The sequence below is a fragment of the Erpetoichthys calabaricus genome, chromosome 15 (assembly GCF_900747795.2).
Source record: "Erpetoichthys calabaricus chromosome 15, fErpCal1.3, whole genome shotgun sequence".
In the NCBI taxonomy this organism is placed as follows: Eukaryota; Metazoa; Chordata; class Cladistia; order Polypteriformes; family Polypteridae; genus Erpetoichthys; species Erpetoichthys calabaricus.
In genome coordinates, this window is record NC_041408.2 from 90,915,268 (window position 1) to 90,934,026 (window position 18,759).

Below are 18,759 nucleotides of genomic sequence, written 5' to 3' on the forward strand. Positions count from 1 at the left end.
CGCCACCGTGCCGCCCTCATCAAAATCTCGCCATTGAATTTTTGGACGATTACAATACTTTCCCTATACTTTATATATGAGAAAGTAAAAACAATGAAACTCACAAAGTTGAACTTCCAATAATGTGCTGTTGTGGTGTTTTCAATTGAGTCCGCGGTGAAGAGAACTGACAAATCACACCTATGTGCTTGCGCTCGCGTTCCCCATCCTGTCCCAACTTTTTGTTTGGATTTTGGGGGTTGTAGCTTTTTTAAAGGACCTGCCCCCTTGAGCGTTCCTGTCCACGATGAAACTCACTCGCTTCTCCTTTCCCTCTTTCAGTGGAGCGAGATAAGGACTTCTCCCATCAGAGACGGCACTACAAGGAGTTTCGTTTTGATCTCACCCAGATCCCAGACGGTGAAGCCGTAACAGCTGCCGAGTTTAGGATTTACAAGGATCGAAGCCATGCGCGGTATGAGAACGACACTCTAAAGATCAGCATCTATCAAGTCATCCAGGAATACCAGAACAAGTAAGTGCCTCCTCTTTGGTGAGATCTTGTTTGAAATTCAGTGAGGGGAACTGGAATTGGGGGTCTACTGCCTCTCAGTTCATAATAATCTCAGAGGGGTTAGGGTTAGGCATTAGGGTTCATTCATTGTAAGGAGTAGGTGAAGGGCGATGGACTCACCACCCAGGATGGACATGTGCCAGCGCACACGGGTCTAAGTAAAGCTGCAATGATTGCCAATATTCTTTCACAACTGGTTTGTTTGGAGCTAATGTTTTGAAACCCTTTAATGATTTGCCCCATAGTCTGGTACATGAACATAGCAAAACAGCCAAGACCAAGGGCCTCATATATAAACGGTGCGTAAGTACAAAAATGTTGCATATTCCCGTACACACACATGCCTGGGAGACAATTTCAGGGCTTATTGAGTTGTAATTCCACCCCAAGCCACAGGTTGGTACTGCCTTAAAACACTTCTCCTCTCCTTCCCCTTGCAGATGTGGTAGCCAACAAATCAAAGGCATATGACATTACTTCCAGTTTCAAAAGGGCCTCATGTATAAACGGTGCGTACACACAAAAATGTTGCGTACGCCCGTTTCCACGCTCACATAGTGATGTATAAAACCTAAACTTGGCGTAAAGCCACACACATTTTCACGGTAGCTCAATCCTTGGTGTATGCTAGTTCACTACTTGGTTTTGCAAACTGGCAGCACCCAGCGTCAAAGCAGTGCTTTTGTTCCAGTGTGGTTTCCCTTTCTTTTTTAGATCCTCATCCCTGACACGGCTTTATCGAGTACACTGAAATTAACCACATATTGTTTATTAGTTTAAGGCATCTGATTGCAATTAACCTGTAACAATATAATGGTCCACGGAATAGCCAAACTATTCTAAATGCCATAGCTGCCTTAGCATTGTTACTCTCACTGCACCTTCTTCTTCTTTCAGCTGCTCCCGTTAGGGGTTGCCACAGCAGATCATCTTTTTCCATATTACTCTCACTGCACCACTTGGAGTATTTATATCACTGTATCTGAGTGGGGAATCACAGATCTAGAGCAGCTCATCAGAAAGAGAATTATCGGTATACAGCATCAAGCACACGCTGCCTCAGCCATGCACACAGTCTATTTGAACTTCCCTCATACATCAAATGCTTCAGAGCCTTTTCTGTACGGACCTTGTGGTTCAGAAACAGTTTCATCCCAAGAGCTCTAAACATACTCAATCAGTCCATCAAGTGCTCCTTGTAGAACTGTTGTACTTATAAGTACAATCACCTCACTGTAAACTTGCGATACAGTTATAATATTGCACAACCTGAGCCCCTTTATAAAGCACGTATTTACATATGATGACGATATCATTTTTTAAGATGAAATGCAGCAAAATATGCTTATTACATTATACAGACAAAACTTTAACATTGTTTAAATAATCTATATTGTTAATAATTAAACATGTGAGGACACGGTGTCTCAGAGATAGCACTGTATTCTTGCTGGTGCTGACGCAACACTGGAAGGATAGATTGATAGAATAATTAAACATGGACTACCAAGATATTTTAAAGTTCCTTAAAAGTTTTGAAGAATCTGCATTCTCAGCTTACAGATGGATTAACGTCTATTACAGAGTTGATTGTGTGGTGATTGGGTATTTGGAGAAAGAAAAGTAAGGACAGGAATTGTTTGAAAGAAACAGTACTGCTGCAATAAATTATTTCATCGAAGGTCACGCACGGCGCAGCAAGCATCTTGAGTGAGACATGAACAATCACTGCGCCACCGTGTTCCCATGTTTAATAACATGCTTTAACTCCTATCATCATGAAAATGCTATCACGTATACATCTCAGTATTTTAATTATTCAGAGAGCTGTAATATCACGAATGTAATGGATTCTGTGTCCTGTCGGAGGAAGAGAAAGCCCGTTTAAGAAGCACATAGTGATTCACACACCTAGAGCACATAGAAGATCAAATACAAAACAAAGCATTTAATGTGCTACTTTAGTTATGATAGGATTTGAGAAACTAGTAAATTAAACGATTTTAAGATGAAGTTTATGATGTTCTACTTTAACTATGTGATTAAAGTGGAAATTTTGAGATTAAACTTGACATTTCGTGCTTTTTTCCCCACTGTGTGCCTATTTTTCTTTTCTCTGTACCCTAATAAGCTTTCATATGACACTCAGACGGTGGGCTACGACGCGCCTTTTCATGGCGATTTTGATATCTGACAACTTCTTTATTCACTTTGTGAACTTGAGCTTTCGATTTTCTCTGACACCCTATGTCACTCAATCAACTTCCTTTTGTTGTTTATATCACTGTTTAAACCTACAAATAGATATATTTTTCTTTGCTTCCACTTGGTATTCGCTGAAATCCTTCTAATTTCCCCCATGCTTTTGCCATTGCCTTTTCACAGAATGCTAATCTTAAGGGCTATTTATATTGATTTGCATATTCAAAGAGGCGTAATTCTGGGAGGAGTTTGGGGAGTGGCAGTAGGCGCATGCACGTGTGTTACTTTTCATGCTGGCTGGGATTTATGGAGTGGAAGAACGTGGAAGTTGGCGTTCGCACAGATTTATGCATCTGGATTTTTTTGTGCGTGCGCACATTTCTGCTTTTGTCCTTACGCCATGTTATAGTGTGAATTCTACGCATGGCGTTATGCATGAGGCCCCAAGACCTTTCAGAACTGGTGGTCTTGGTTGGGTACTGCACTCACATACATGAAAATGTGCCATTTATTGTAAAGTATTCCTACTTTGTAACATGGTAGCCTCGTGGAATAATCAAAGTTGCTTAGCAATGAAATGCAGATGGTTGAATACCACTAATGGGCAAGTTTCCTATCTATACATGGCATCTAACCAACATGGCTTCCTTCAAACCGGTCTACAAACATAATGCCTTTCATATCCCTCCAGCCAAACACAGCATCATTCATATCTAGCTAACCAAATGGGATTCCTTTCATGAGGGGTGATTACTTTATTATAGGCAGTGCAAATCATGAAGGCCTTTGAGAGGACTACATAAGTCCTCTTGTGGAAGACCACCTGGGCCAACTGAGGTCTGCCTATCGGACAAATATTGGAGTGGAGAATGCAATGATCTGTCTGCTCCACAAGGGTGGACAAAGCTGTTAGCACTCTGAGAATGATGTGTTCTCAATTCTCCAGGGTCTTCAATGCCATCCAGCCATTTCTGTTAAGGAGCAAAGCTCAGGGGTACTGAGGTGTGGTGTCTTGAATAATGGACTACCCGTCCAGCAGACCACAGTTTCAAATAATGTGATTGTGATGTGGGTGACTACAGGGCAGTGGTCCATATTATCACCTGGTCAAAACTGGCAGCACTGTGAGGGTTATGATTTTGATTTCTCCAGTGCCTTTGATGCCATCCAGACGTCTCTGTTAAAGGGTCTGCCCAGGTAGATGATGGCCCATCATTCAGGTAGAGACTCAAGGACTGTGTGAGCAACAGTGGGGCACCACAAGGGACAAGCCTGTCACCTTCTCACTTCACTCTGCTCACCTCCGACTTTAAATATAACAGGAGGTCAGGTCACTTGAAGAAATTCTCAGATGCATTCTGCACTTATTGGTGGGGGCGGGGAGGTTGGTATTGATAAGGGGGATGAGAAAAAGGAGAGGAGTCAGGGGGAGAACTTTGAGAATTGTTTGTAACTTAACATCAGCAAAACCAAGAAACTGTTTATTGACATTCACTGCACCAAAGATCCTCTGTGTCCAGTCACTATTCAAGGAGTGCATGTTGAGGTGTCCATTCCTACAAGTACTTGGGGGTCCACATCAATGACAGGTTGGAATGGCCTCATAACACAGATGAACCACAGAATAAAGGGCAGAGTGTGCTCCTTTGTCTTACGAGACTACATTCTCTTAATATGAGAAAATGACATCCTTCACATCTTCTACAACTCAGATGTCCAGTGTGGTGTGCTGGGCTGGTAACATCACAAAAAGAGGGGCCCACCAAATCAATAAGCTAATTAAAAGGGCAGGCTCAATTATGGGAGACATTCCAGACCCCCTGGAGGTCGTAGCAAAGGAGAGAATGAAGACAAAGCCATTATGAACAAAGCTGCACATCCTCACTCTGACACACCAGCACTGAGGACTTTCAGTCAATGAATCATTCAGCAGAAGTGGGTCAGGAACCACGAGTGGGGTCCTTTATACCAACAGCAATACACCTTAATAGCACTTCACTGGGACTGGGACTGCCAAATTAGAAGGTTTTCTTTCATTTTAATTTTCTTTTTTTTTAAGTCATTCTGGTGTGTGTTCAGACTTTACTGTGTGTGTATAAATAACCAATAAAGAATCTGGGCTGGTAACTTGAAGCTTGACGGATCGAATCCCAGCAGTGACAGAAGGAATGCTATTCTGTTGGGCCCTTGAGGAAGGCCCTTAACTTGCAATTGCTCCAGTGGGCACTTTACAAATACCTGACCCTGCGCTCTGACCCCAAAACTCTCTGGAGAGTAAGTTGGTCTATGTGAAAAAATGACAAATTCCTAATACAAAAAATTGTAAAAGATTTAAAGGATTAAAGGATCCAGCACTCCTGGGGAGATAATGACCCGTGCATGCCCCCCGCCCCACCCTTCCGTCCTTCCATCTTGTGGGCATTCCAGCTAGATAAGGCTGCCAGCTGTTCCTTACAATCTATCTATCATTATATAGTGCCTTTCATATCTATTTACTATAAAGTGACTATTCTATCTATCTATCTATCTATGAATTATTGGTCCTTTCATATCTATCTATCATATAGTGCCTTTCATATCTATCTGTCTATCTATGATATAGTGCCTTTCATATCTATCTATCTATCATATAGTGCCTTTCATATCTATCTATCTATCTATCATATAGTGCCTTTCATATCTATCTATCTATCTATCTATGAATTATTGGTCCTTTCCTATCTATCTATCTATCTATCTATCTATGAATTATTGGTCCTTTCATATCTATCTATCTATCTATCTTTCTAGTGTACTTCATGTCTATCTACTAGGGGGATCGCCCCCTGTTCACTTCGCTTGCCAACCTCCCCTCGCCCTGCACTACGCGCCAGCCACTTCATGTCTCCGCCGCTCATGTTGTGAAGAGGGGAGACTGAACGCATCTATAGCACCTTTCATATCACATAGTTATGTATAGTTACAGCTATGAGTTTTAAAGAGGCCTTTCAGATCTATTTATCTCAGTGGTACACTTTTCGGATGTATAATGGAGCTGATGGTTACAAAGTAAACCCACACAGACAAATTGTTCCATAACTTGGCTGGGATTTGAACCCGGAGCCCTGGAGTCGTTAGACGGCAGCAGTAACCCATCTGTTCTGTGCAGGTTGTTTTCCGGAAGAAGAGTTGATAATGTAAGTCCAGACGCAATATAGCAGGAATTTCCCCACGAGCAGAACTGATTGGAGACGTCCTAAAGGCACACCACACATCTACAAGTGAAATCTGTGGGGAGTCGTATTCGCTGGCCGCTGAACTTTGTTTATGCAATCAGTTGTGAGTGCTGGATCAGGGCCTCTCGAATTATAATATTATTTCCTCCTTACTTACACCCAGGGGACACAGAGACTTTCTCCATGTGTGGCCTTTCATCCATTTTCTACATAATGAAATGGGATTAAAAGGAGGAAATTTCAGGGAATTAGTGAAACGTAAATCCAACAATGTTTTTCATCAATGGGGCATATCTTTAAAATAAAAGAGAATAAGCAAAATTAAGATAAATACTGAAGGCACAACATGTACGAGAATGAGCCAATTGAATTGGCATGAATTATAAGCCCAGAGGAGAAGAATTATTTAAGGCTAAGATATCATAGCCCATAGTCATGTCTCTATTTGTGTCTCGTATATTTTAAATGAATTTTCTCCTGGTATGTAAGGGTGGCTAGGAGGCACTTTGGCATTCATGGCACAGACCTGAACTCAGGCATTCTTGGATGTCGACTTCACGCAATAAAAACATGGCCAAGTCACTTCCTTCTTCAGGGCTCCTTTTTGAGCCTCCATTAATTATAAGTCATTTTCCAGACTCCAGATGAGTTCCTCTGTTCAGCTTTCCAAGGAACAAACTGTCCTTCACGTGCGCACAGAGGGCGACCTTTGTTTATAGGCAGCGCATCTCGAGAAGGCTGGAAAAAGAAAAACGAGTACAAAAAACATCACTCGGGAGAGGTCTGGTGCATGACATTTTGATATAATGGAATATACAAGAAGTAAGAAATGTCAGCTGCGATGTAACACTCAGGGGTAGCCTTGGACTTGCTTAGCTGGTTTGACATTGGGGGGATGGCAACTTTATATTTTGCAGAAGGTTTGTCCTCCCAGTTTTTGGGCATCACCTGCTTTAAACCATCTCTCTGGTGGCATCAGCCTCATGCTGTGGAAGTGCTTCCCAATGGCAGGTACAACGTGACCTGTCCGAATTGACAAAAGGGTGAATGCAGCAAATACAGTGGGGGTCCTTGAACCAACACCTGCTCCAGAGTGGACATGGAGCAACCTGAATGACCTGAAGCACATGGCCAAGATGATGCTGGAGTGGCTGAAGGTTAAGTCTTTGGGTGGAAAACCCAGGCTTAAATCTCATAGAACAACTCTAGTCCTGGTGGGCCGTAATGGCTACAGGTTTTAATACAACCACAATTAATACAACTGGTGTCCATCATACAGTATCTGAAAATAAAGTGAGGGTCTCAGGAATATCCATCTACTCAGGACCCCCAAAACATGTTCACAGTGCTCTTAGAAAAGAGAACAACAACAATTTCCAAAATGTCTGCTATTGCACAATGAGAGCAGCAACAAGCCACAGAATTAAAGAACGAGTTTAATTAACGACAAGCCGCGGTGTCTCATTGAGCAACTGGTTGGAGTGAAATTGGTTGGAGTTTGAGGCCCTGACTTAGTTGGTCTTCTGTCGGCTCACTCACTTCACACCTCATTTCTATTTGGGTGCCATTTAAGGAAAGAAATGAAGCAACTCAGAGGAACGGCGAAGAAATTCAAGGGGACAAATCATAAAAAAGCAATTCAATGAAAAGAAGTTAATTAGCAGCACAAACAGGGTACTCATTAAAAATAGGATTGGAATGAAAACCTGCAGCCACGATGGCCCACCAGGGCGGGAGTTGGACACCCCTGCTCTACACCACGGACTCCCAGTACGATACCAGCTCTTGCCATCTACAGAGGTTCCCATCATGGGTCGTACTGATAATGGAGGCGAGTCGGAGCACAGGATGCTGGTGAAGGACTTTGTTCTGTGGTACAGAGAGGACCACCTGTGGATCAACAAGACAAAGGAGTTGGTGGTGGGTCTTTGTGGCCACTATGGGGACATTGCAACACCACAGATCCCAGGAGTCTGAATCTTCAAGAACAAGTCAATTAAAATGAAATCAAAAGAAGCTAATTAGCAGCAAAAACGGCTTACTGATTAAGAAGGTGGTTAGAATGAAAACCTGCAGCCACTGTGGTCCACCAGGACTGGAGTTGGGGGCCCCTGCTCTACACCATGGACTCCCAGTACAGCACCAGCTCTTGCCATCTACAGAAGTTCCCATCATGGGTCGTACTGATAATGGAGGCGAGTCGGAGCACAGGATGCTGGTGGAGGATCAACAGCAACAAGACAAAGGAGTTGGTGGTGGGTTTTTGTGACCACTATGGGGGCACTGCAACCCAACAAATCCCAGGGGACTGACTCTACAAGAACAAGCCAATTAAAGTGAAATCATAATATAGTTAATAAGCAGCAAAAACTGCTCACTGATTAAGAAGATGGTTAGAATGAAAACCTACAGCCACTGCAGCCCTCAAGGACCGGAGTTGGACACCCCTGCCATTGAACATGTGTGGAGAGACCATAAAATGGCAGTTTACAGATGCTTCCCAAACATCAATCCATCCATCCATTTTCTAAACCCGCTTTATCCTCACCCAGTGTTATGGTTCTGTGAATTTAATTATGACAATTTGCACTGCCCGCAGGTTATAAAACCTGCATGGGGTCATCCCCACTGAATTTCAGATTCAATGCCTTAACCAACTCGGCCATTGCTGCCTTCCTTGGATGTGGTAGCCATTTCTCAGGCTCGCTCTACGGAATCGAACCTGGGTTCACCATTACCCACGGTGGGCATAGAAAGGACCATCGACAGCTAACATTCGAATGAGTCATTGCAGTCGCGGGGGGCACACGATTGGCCTGAAGCTATTGTGATATTTGCCCGGACACCATCAGACAGACACCGCATCTTTATAAACGACATGCTTCTTTATTTTCTTCCAGTTAACACAACACAACTCAGTCTCGCACAACACACGGTGCCTCTAGCCCCAGTCACCTTTCTCTTGGGCCTTCTCTCTCCTCGTCCCTGGGCCACCTGTACTCTGTCTCCAGGAGCTTCGTCCTGCTCCTGCTCCCGACTCCAGCTCTCTGATAGCTCCAGGTGCTCTACCTGACGTCACGTCCTGGTGTGGCAGAAGTGTCAGGAGAGTACCCGGAAGCAATCCGGGTGACCCTGGAAGGATCGTCCTCCATGGGTGTGTTGGAAGTAAATAAGTCCCGGGCTCCATGAGGCTCGGGGCACCCCCTGGCGGTGCCCCAACGGTCTTGAGCCTCCCTGCTCTCCTTCCCTGGGCCTCTTCTGCTCCAGGGCTGTTGCCCCCTCGTGGCCCGGAGGACAAATATGCCACCACTTGGTCCCTCCAGGCGTCCCGGCCAGGTCTGACCCCTAGCCATGTACTATCTAGTGCAGGGGTTCTTAACCTTTTGATGACTTCAGACCCCCAATGAATTGTCCCTTTACTTGACTGTCGAAATAATCATCACCATTCCTTATATAAGTTGTCAGTGTGATTTCCAAATATGTCAACAGCTTGAATTTACTGCACTTTAGATATGGATATCTAGGAAGAGAACATGAACTAAAATCATAAGCATTGATAACTTTATCATATTTATTTATAAAAAATGACAAAACATCCATCCATCCATCCATTCAGTTTCCAACCTGCTGAATCCGAACACAGGGCCACGGGGGTCTGCCGGAGCCAATCCCAGCCAACATAGGGCACAAGGCAGGAACCAATCCCGGGCAGGGTGCCAACCCACCGCAGGACACACACAAACACACCAAGCACACACTAGGGCCAATTTAGAATCACCAATCCACCTAACCTGCATGTCTTTGGACTGTGGGAGGAAACCGGAGCGCCCGGAGGAAACCCACGCAGACACAGGGAGAACATGCAAACTCCACGCAGGGAGGACCCGGGAAGCGAACCCAGGTCCCCAGATGCGAGGCAGCAGCGCTACCACTGCACCACCGTGCCGCCCAATATACAAACAGCTACAACTATTTTACAATATAACTTTGATTCACCTGTTTCAGATTATAAACCAATACACGCTTGTTCAGTAAATACACATTTATTAAATTTACATATTAAAATTAAAACGTATTAAATTTAAAATTAAAGTTGTAGTAAATACACATGTGTAAAATTAAATACAAGCATTTGCAGGAAATGTCGAATGTTCCCGAAGATTCTATCGCGTTCCATTCACGTTCTACCCAAATATAAATCCATCCATCCATCCATTATCCAACCCGCTATATCCTAACTACAGGGTCATGGGGGTCTGCTGGAGCCAAACCCAGCCAACACAGGGCACAAGGCAGTAACAAACCCCGGGCACGGCGCCAACCCACCGCAGAAGTATAAATTAATACATTAAATAAAATAAATACCAGTACCCAGAGATCGAGTCCCATATCCCCAGCATTTGGTTCCCATACCCCCAAGGGGCATGGATACTGGTTAAGAACCCCTGATCTAGTGTAACAGAAGGACAAGAGAAAGAGAGAGGAAGGCTTGGGGGTCCGCCTGTGTATTGTAAGGCCAACTTAAATAGTAACCGAGTCCCGAATAGACTGCCTGAGGAAAGAAGGTGCGGACTTTTATAGTTGTTGTACAGGAAGAGGTGGGCCTGTGCAGGGTAATTGGCGGAAGGGAGGTCAGTAGGAGGGTGTGGTCTGGACAGGCGGGCAGAAGTTGGCGCTGTCTTAACTGGGATTCCCTTCTGTTGAGGGAGAAGAGAGGTTAGTGAACTTCAGCAACCCTCGAGCTGACATATTACCCTCAGTTAGGCCCTTTGACTCCCTCCCATGTGTGACACGAGAGTCACCAAGTCAGGCCGAGTGCGTGGATCTTCGTGGGTTTTTGGTCTGATTAAAAAAAAAAAATCAATGCTCCCACCCACCCCACAAGGGGGAGGGAGTCAACGCATGTTTGCGCACGTATACGTTCTAGAATTATCCAAGTAACGTGAAGGCAATCAAAGGTGACGTAGCAGCCAAAGCGTGCAGAAAAACTGGAGTGAATGGCACGAGAGGCTGGGGTCAGACAACCAGCTGCATGCTTGATGGGCAGACTGGGTAGTGGACCACCGAAGAGAACTGAGGCAGTTCAAAAGGAAGAGGGTGGGCACACCGAATATCGATTAGATAAGATTAATACTGACTAGCCACCCCCCCGCAGCTCTGCCCTCGTAGAAGTGAAACAGGACAGCGAGGAGGGCCTCGCCTGGCTCCCCACTCCTGCCCTCGGCCCGCAGCATCTGTCTCGGATTAGTGCGAATATATCACTCCTGGAAGCAAACTATGAAACATAACGCGATGAGAGGAGTCGCAAAATCAACCGGAATGTTCAAGCAACTTATAGAAAAAAAAAAAGATCTAAATCCGTGAAGTGGTTCTCTTGTGAAAAGCGGACAGACATTCAGACAGATGTTGGATTTTATATATATATATATATATATATATATATATATATATATATATAGGTGGATTGGCGATTCTAAATTGGCCCTAGTGTGTGTTTGGTGTGTGGGTGTGTTTGTGTGTGTCCTGCGGTGGGTTGGCGCCCTGCCTGGGATTGGTTCCTGCCTTGTGCCCTGTGTTGGCTGGGATTGGCTCCAGCAGACCCCCGTGACCCTGTGTTTGGATTCAGTGGGTTGGAAAATGGATGAATGGATGGATATATATATATATATTTATATTAGGGGGCTTCGCCCCCTGCTCACTTCGCTTGCCAACCCCCTGGCCTGTGCTACACGCCAGCCACTTCACATCTGTGCCGCTCACGTATGTGGATTTCACTTTCACCAAATAACACATCTTTTAATTCTCGTAGATATGCCTCTTCATTGGGAAGAAACACAACTTATCCCTGATGGCAACACAAATTAGACGATCCACAAGTCTCTGACTTAAAGTTTAAAGCCGAACAATATATTTGATCTCTTTTCACTGTAATAATTTCCATTTGTTTGCGCTAATGCAATTTTTATTATCATTTTTTGGAGACTTTCGAATGTTCGTACTTCTATAGACTCTAACCTGCTCTTCATGTGTATGGCGCCAACGTTTTTGAATTCTTTACGATATTCTACTTTGTCATCTACTCTTTGCCTTTTATTTCTGGTCCCGGGCCTGGTTAAATCTCTTGAAACAAAGTCTCGTCTCGCAGGACATGAAAGTGTCTCTCTGAGAAAATCATATCTCATCTTCTTTCAAGATTTTTTTATTATAATATATATTATAAATTTATAGTCATATGAAAAAGTCTGGGAACCCCTCGTAATTCTTTGGATTTCTGTTTCTCATTGGCTGAGCTTTCAAAGTAACAACTTCCTTTTAATATCTGACATGCCTTAAGGACACAGTAGGATTTCAGCAGTGACATTAAGTTTATTGGATTAACAGAAAATATGCAACATGCATCATAACAAAATTAGACAGGTGCATAAATGTGGGCACACAACAGAGATATGACATCAATACTTAGTTGAGCCTCCTTTTGTCCTCTAGACGCTGTCCTCCTATAGCCTCTGATGAGTGTCTGATTCTGGATGGAGGTCTTGTTGACCATTCTTCATACAAAATCTCTCCAGTTCAATTCAATTTGATGGACAGTCTGCTTCAAATCATCTCATAGATTTTCTGTGATATTGAAGTCAGAGGACTGTGACGGCCATTCCAGAACATTGTACTTCTCCCTCTGCATGAATGCCTTTGTACATTTCCAACTGTGTTTTGGCACATTGTCTTGTTGGAATATCCAACCCCTGCTTAACTTCAACTTTGTGACTGATGCTTGAACATTATCCTGAAGAATTTGTTGAAATTGGGTTGAATTCATCTCACCCTCGATTTTAACAAGGGCCCCAGTCCCTGAACTAGCCACACAGCCCCACAGCATGATGGAACCTTCCCCCAAATTGGACAGTAGGTAGCAGGTGTTTTTCTTGGAATGCGGTGTTCTTCTTCCACCATGTAAAGTGCTTTTTCTTCTGACCAAATAACTCAATTTGTGTCTCATCAGTCCAAAACACTTTGATCCACAATGAATCTGGCTTGTCTAAATGAGCATTGGCATACAACAAGCGACTCTGTTTGTGGCGTGAGTGCAGAAAGGGCTTCTTTCTCTTCACCCTGCCATACAGATGTTCTTTGTGCAAATTGCACTGAATTGTAGAACGATGTACAGATACACCAACTGCAGCAAGATGTTCTTGCAGGTCTTTGGAGGTGATCTGTGGGTTGTCTGTCACCATTCTCACAATCCTACTCATATGCCGCTCCTGTATTTTTCTTGGCCTGCCAGACCTGCTGGGTTTAACAGCAACTGTGCCTGTGACCTTCCATTTCCTGATTCCATTTCTTTACAGTTACAGAAACTGACAGTTTAAACCTCTGAGATGGCTTTTTGTAGCCTTCCCCTAAACCAGGAGACTCAACAATCTTTGTTTTCAGATCTTTGGAGAGTTGCTTTGAGGATCCCATGCTGTCACTCTTCAGAGGAGAGTCAAAGGGAAGGAAGCACAACTTGTAATTGACCTCCTTAAATCCCTTTATATCTCATGATGGGACACACCTGTCTATGAAGTTCAAGGCTTAATGAGCTCATCACACCAAGTAATCAGCATTGAGCAGTGACAGGCATTCAAATCAGCAAAAGGACAAGGGGACCCACATTTGTGCACAGCCAGTTTTTCACATTTGATTTAATTTCATACAACTAAATACTGTGCCACTAAAAATCTTTGTTCGGAAAACACCGCAGGACTCAGATGTTCCTAGGAAATGAAAGACATCCCACTGTTATCTTTATTGTTGAAAGGAGAGTCAATTATTATGTAGGCTGAGAGGGGGTCCCAAACTTTTTCATACGACTATGTGTATGTATATATATATATATATATATATATATATATATATATACACACAGAGAGAGAGAGAGAGAGAGAGAGAGAAAGAGAGTGAGAGAGAGAGTGACATTACTGCTCTTTGTTGTACATTTTCTTGATATTTTCAGACTCTAAATTTCATTATTTCTGAAGGCATCTTCACTTTACTCATTTTTTTTTCAATGTGCCCCCCCAGTGTTTGGCGCCATACTGTGCTATTTGGAAACATCTGCTTTTAAGGAACAATCAGATAACTATATTTACAAATAAAAATAAAGGCTGAAATGGACACCATTAGGTAGAATGTAGTGTAAGCCCACCTGTTTTATCACGAGATCGTTTTTTTTTCATCTGCACTTTTATAATTAAAATAGTAAACTGCCTCACAGAGCTCTAAATGAATCTAAACGGTGTTGGCAGAAGGAGGCCTTTTCCACCAGTGGTGGACATCTGTGAGCTTTGAAAGAAGCCCCCAGCCATTGGTGAATTCATGTGAATTTTAGTCAAGCATTAAAGAGCAAATTCCAGATCGACCTCTGATAATGACTAAACCATTTTGAATTATTTTTGCAGTAACAACTGACTTGTGCCACCCCCCCCCCCCACCTTTTTTTTTACTCTTTCTGTGAACTGACTTAATTGCGTGTTAAACTGCAAAAAAGATTTAGCCGAATGATATGCGGATTAGCAGGCTGCACCATAAGAGGACATTAACCCTCTGTACTCTACAAAAAAAAGTTAAGTTAGAAAATGTCTGCATGGCGTAATACTCAGGACCGTTTGAGGCGCCGTGCAGGCACCTGTAAAGTACTAGCTGGACACAGGTGCCAACCGTCCCCCCTTTAAAATTGGCAAAAACTAAACACAAATAAAGGTGTGCCATCTCACAAAGTAAGTCAGCTTTGTTTCAAAAGCTCCGTCTCTCAACTCACGTGGAGATCAACAGACCCCGTCTGCTCTCGGCCACCTGGTCTTATGGGCTACAGCCCCTAGAAGGCGGGACCAATGGTGCCCTTTGGGGGCGGGGCTAGGTATTGTTTTCAGGGTGGCTGTTCGGATCTGTGGTGAAAGCAGAAGACACCGTCAACCCCACAGCGCTATTTGTCAACTTACTACAGCCATCCTGATGATTCCGATACACACGTGCATGACACACTGCAGCACTCAATGGACTGAGGTCTGTAGGTCGGTTCTAGAACCTTCTCAATCCATCTCAGGTTTATGGGGGCCAGGGGCTATCCCACCGGGACTGGGCAAAAGGCTAAAAACAGACCTGGGCAGGACTCCACCACTCTCACTTACACACACACACACATATACACACACACATACGCCCATATTCATATACAGTGACAATTTACATAACCTAAATATCTATCTATCTATCATATAGTGCCTTCCAATTATAGGGTGGTTCTATCTATCTATCTATTATATAGTGCCTTTCATATCTATCTATTATATAGTGCCTTCCAATCATAGATAGATAGATAGATAGAACCACCCTATAATTGGAAGGCACTATATGATAGATAGATAGAACCACCCTATAATTGGAAGGCACTATATGATAGATAGATAGATAGATAGAACCACCCTATAATTGGAAGGCACTATATGATAGATAGATAGATAGATAGATAGGGTGGTTCTATCTATCTATCTATCTATCTATCTATCTATCATATAGTGCCTTCCAATTATAGGGTGGTTCTATCTATCTATCTATCTATCATATAGTGCCTTCCAATTATAGGGTGGTTCTATCTATCTATCTATCATATAGTGCCTTCCAATTATAGGGTGGTTCTATCTATCTATCTATCTATCTATCTATTATATAGTGCCTTTCATATCTATCTATTATATAGTGCCTTCCAATCATAGATAGATAGATAGATAGAACCACCCTATAATTGGAAGGCACTATATGATAGATAGATAGATAGATAGATAGATAGATAGATAGATAGATAGAACCACCCTATCTATCTATCTATCTATCTATCTATCTATCTATCTATCTATCTATCTATTATATAGTGCCTTCCAATTATAGGGTGGTTCTATCTATCTATTATATAGTGCCTTTCAATTTTGGGGTGGTTGTATTATCTATCTATCTATCTATCTATCTGTCTGTCTGTCAATTATTATTAGTATCATAAAAGTATCACAAATTATATTCCACCCCCCTGTTAAAATCATAATAATTATAAGTATCATCACACCGTCCTCCATCTACACGTTCCCCTCTCCAGTTAGAGACCAGTTAAAAATAATAAATAAATGCACCACCACCACTACCCCTGTTACACATCCCATATTTTTCACATGGATTCATGACATTCCAAGGCATATACAGAAAAACAGCATTTTGCGTATTAATAAATACCAACAACAAATAAGGAAGCCATTCCCACCTTTCAACATCAGTTCACCAATTTACCATCAACTTGTCCCTCTCAACAGAGCACAGCACTTGTCCAACCCCCCATAACTCATTAAACCCTCTGACATCTTTCATCACTTTATAATACGTATATTCAAGTTTCAGTCTACTGGAGTATTTTCTTTTTCTTCTCATTTTGTCTCGTTTTTAAAATTGCTTATTTTGCTTGTCCTAAGAGGAAGTTTCCAACTGTAGACTTGTTCTTGAGCCCCTTGCTGTATTTTAAACCAAATAAATGAAGCCCTGGAAAGACTTGCTACAGCACCAGCTCTGTCAGGCAAGACGTAATTGGCTGTTAGAAGGCAGCAAAGTCTTCGTAGTTTTAAAATGTGAAATTGATGTGGAAAGTCATCACGGAAACATTAAGTCTGTCATCTCTAGTGATGTCTAGTCATGTAATTTGATGTCCTTAAGGTGATGAGGGTAACCCATCGTCACAGGAGGCTGGGGGCCAGACCCAGCCGGGATGCTTGGAAGGACGGGGAGGCAGTCAGTACGTCACCCGGGCCGCTAGAAGGCAACTGCCCTGGATAAGCAGGGGACCACGGGGATGGAGCAAGGAGGCACAAACCCGTGGGGGCCCATGGCTGCCGCCAGGGGGCGCCCCAAGTATCCTAAACCCCGGAAACTCTATACTTCTGCCACACCTGGGAAGGTGGGAGAAGATCCTTCCAGCGACGCTCAGAGTGCTTCCGGGTGCAAGGGCAGCACTTCCACCACACCAAGAAGTGCTGCCGGAAGAGCGTCATCAGGCACCTGGAGCACGTTCGGGTGAGAATAAAAAGGGCCGCCTTCCTACAGTCTGGGAGTTAGAGTCGGGAGCGGGAGCAGAGGAAAGACGGTCCAAGGACATTAGTGGAAGACCCGAGTAAGGGTGTTTGGTGCATGAAGCACTGTGAGTGTGCGGGATTTGGACTTGTGGGGCCAATTCAGAATAAAAGTGTGTGTTTTTATGAACAGTTGGTGCCCATTTGGTTGTGTCCGGGCTGAACCTCTCACACCATAGAAATGAAGAATCAGAAAAAGTGACCTTCTTAATATCATTTTGGGTCCATCTAGACAGCAATGAGATCAGAAAGAAATAAAATGGTGGCATGTCTCTTTTTTGTTCTTTTTGAACTTCAAATCCCACCACTGACACCATTGTGTGACCACGTGCCAGTCACTTCAGCTGCCTGTTTTCCCATTAGAAATTGAACTGACTTGTATCTCAGATGTTGTACGTCACCTTGGATAAAGTAGAGTAAACATGATGAAGTCTTGAAATCGATTTAAACAAAAGTAGAAAGAGATCTCACAACATTTCATGTGCTTTTCAGAGAAAGTTCTCAATTCTGATTCCTTTTACCACAACTGTATCTCATGTCTCCTTTCTGTCTAAAGCTGTTGTGAAGAATAAGCAAATCGAGGAATACTCGAAAAAGGTTTGGGGAATAGCCCCGTAATAGGTTTGGAAAGAGAATAATAATAAGAGGATGAAAATAAGGCATTTGATAACAACTCGTGGAAAACATGGCGTTTTTATAGAGAAAAATGGAGGCAGGAAATGAGATAGGTAGGAAGTGACATCAGATGTGGGAGAACGGAAGTGAGTATGGAAGTGATGTGCCAGGCTCGATGTCATCTTGGTGTGCCGGGATTGACGTCATCACAGGGGAGTTGGAAGCGATGTTGTTGATGGGAAACGGAGACGGGAGTGATGCAGGACAGTTATTGCAAATGACCGAAAACACCAGAGGTGGATAATTGTTTGTCTTCTTTGGTTCTGTTGATAGAGAAAGGGAGGCGTTAGTTACCACAATCGACCCCCTATCCCTTATAGAAAGGCTCACCTTAGGGCTTGTTGGCTTCTTCCTAATCTCTATCAAAAATTAGGCAAGACCAGAAGATCAGTTAGCAAAAAGAATTATTTTTTGTTTTTTAAGAATTTATCCGCAAATTGGATAAAGTTTGGTACATACGCTGACATTTTGTCCCATCGTGTCGCTGAACTCAGAGACCACACCCCTAGAAATACGGGATGCGTCCCTAACGACGGTTACACAAATTGGCGTCCGATATGGAAAATAACAAAAGGACCCTAAACTGTGTTTTAAGGCAACTCTATTTTGCGATTATGTTTTTCGAAAGCGTTACTCCGATTCATTTTTTTGTTAAAGTAAACTTTTAACTTTATAAAAATTCATCAATGTCTGTTTGTGTCTTGCCGGGGATTTTGACGATGTCCCCCTCCTCTCCCTTAGTGCTTTGGGCAGCTTTTTAGGACTTACGTGCTTTGGAACTTTGAGTGTCACGTGAATTTGACCAGAATTGCTTCTTGAAATTTCTCCACGTTTTGGTCTGTTTGAGAAGTTGAAGAACTAGCCAGGAGGTGACGAATCATCGACTGACATGCCACCCATCTTAAATTGTGTTTTCTTTTTTAATTTCTTTTTAACGAATCACCAAAAATTCCTAAAATCCTATTTTCGT

General features: G+C 43.1%; 1 protein-coding gene and 1 long non-coding RNA gene across 2 annotated transcripts in view; one reads left to right on the forward strand and one right to left on the reverse strand.

Annotated features, from left to right (window-relative positions):
- Window positions 1-18,759, forward strand: part of bmp5 (bone morphogenetic protein 5) — a 104,728-nt gene that overhangs the window by 32,815 nt on the left and 53,154 nt on the right. Inside the window, exon 2 of the mRNA XM_028820270.2 lies at window positions 322-514. Within this exon, the coding sequence (XP_028676103.2) occupies window positions 322-514 (193 nt within the window). The remainder of the gene's footprint in view (window positions 1-321; window positions 515-18,759) is intronic.
- Window positions 1-18,759, reverse strand: part of LOC114665663 (uncharacterized) — a 34,294-nt gene that overhangs the window by 12,233 nt on the left and 3,302 nt on the right. The window lies entirely within an intron of this gene.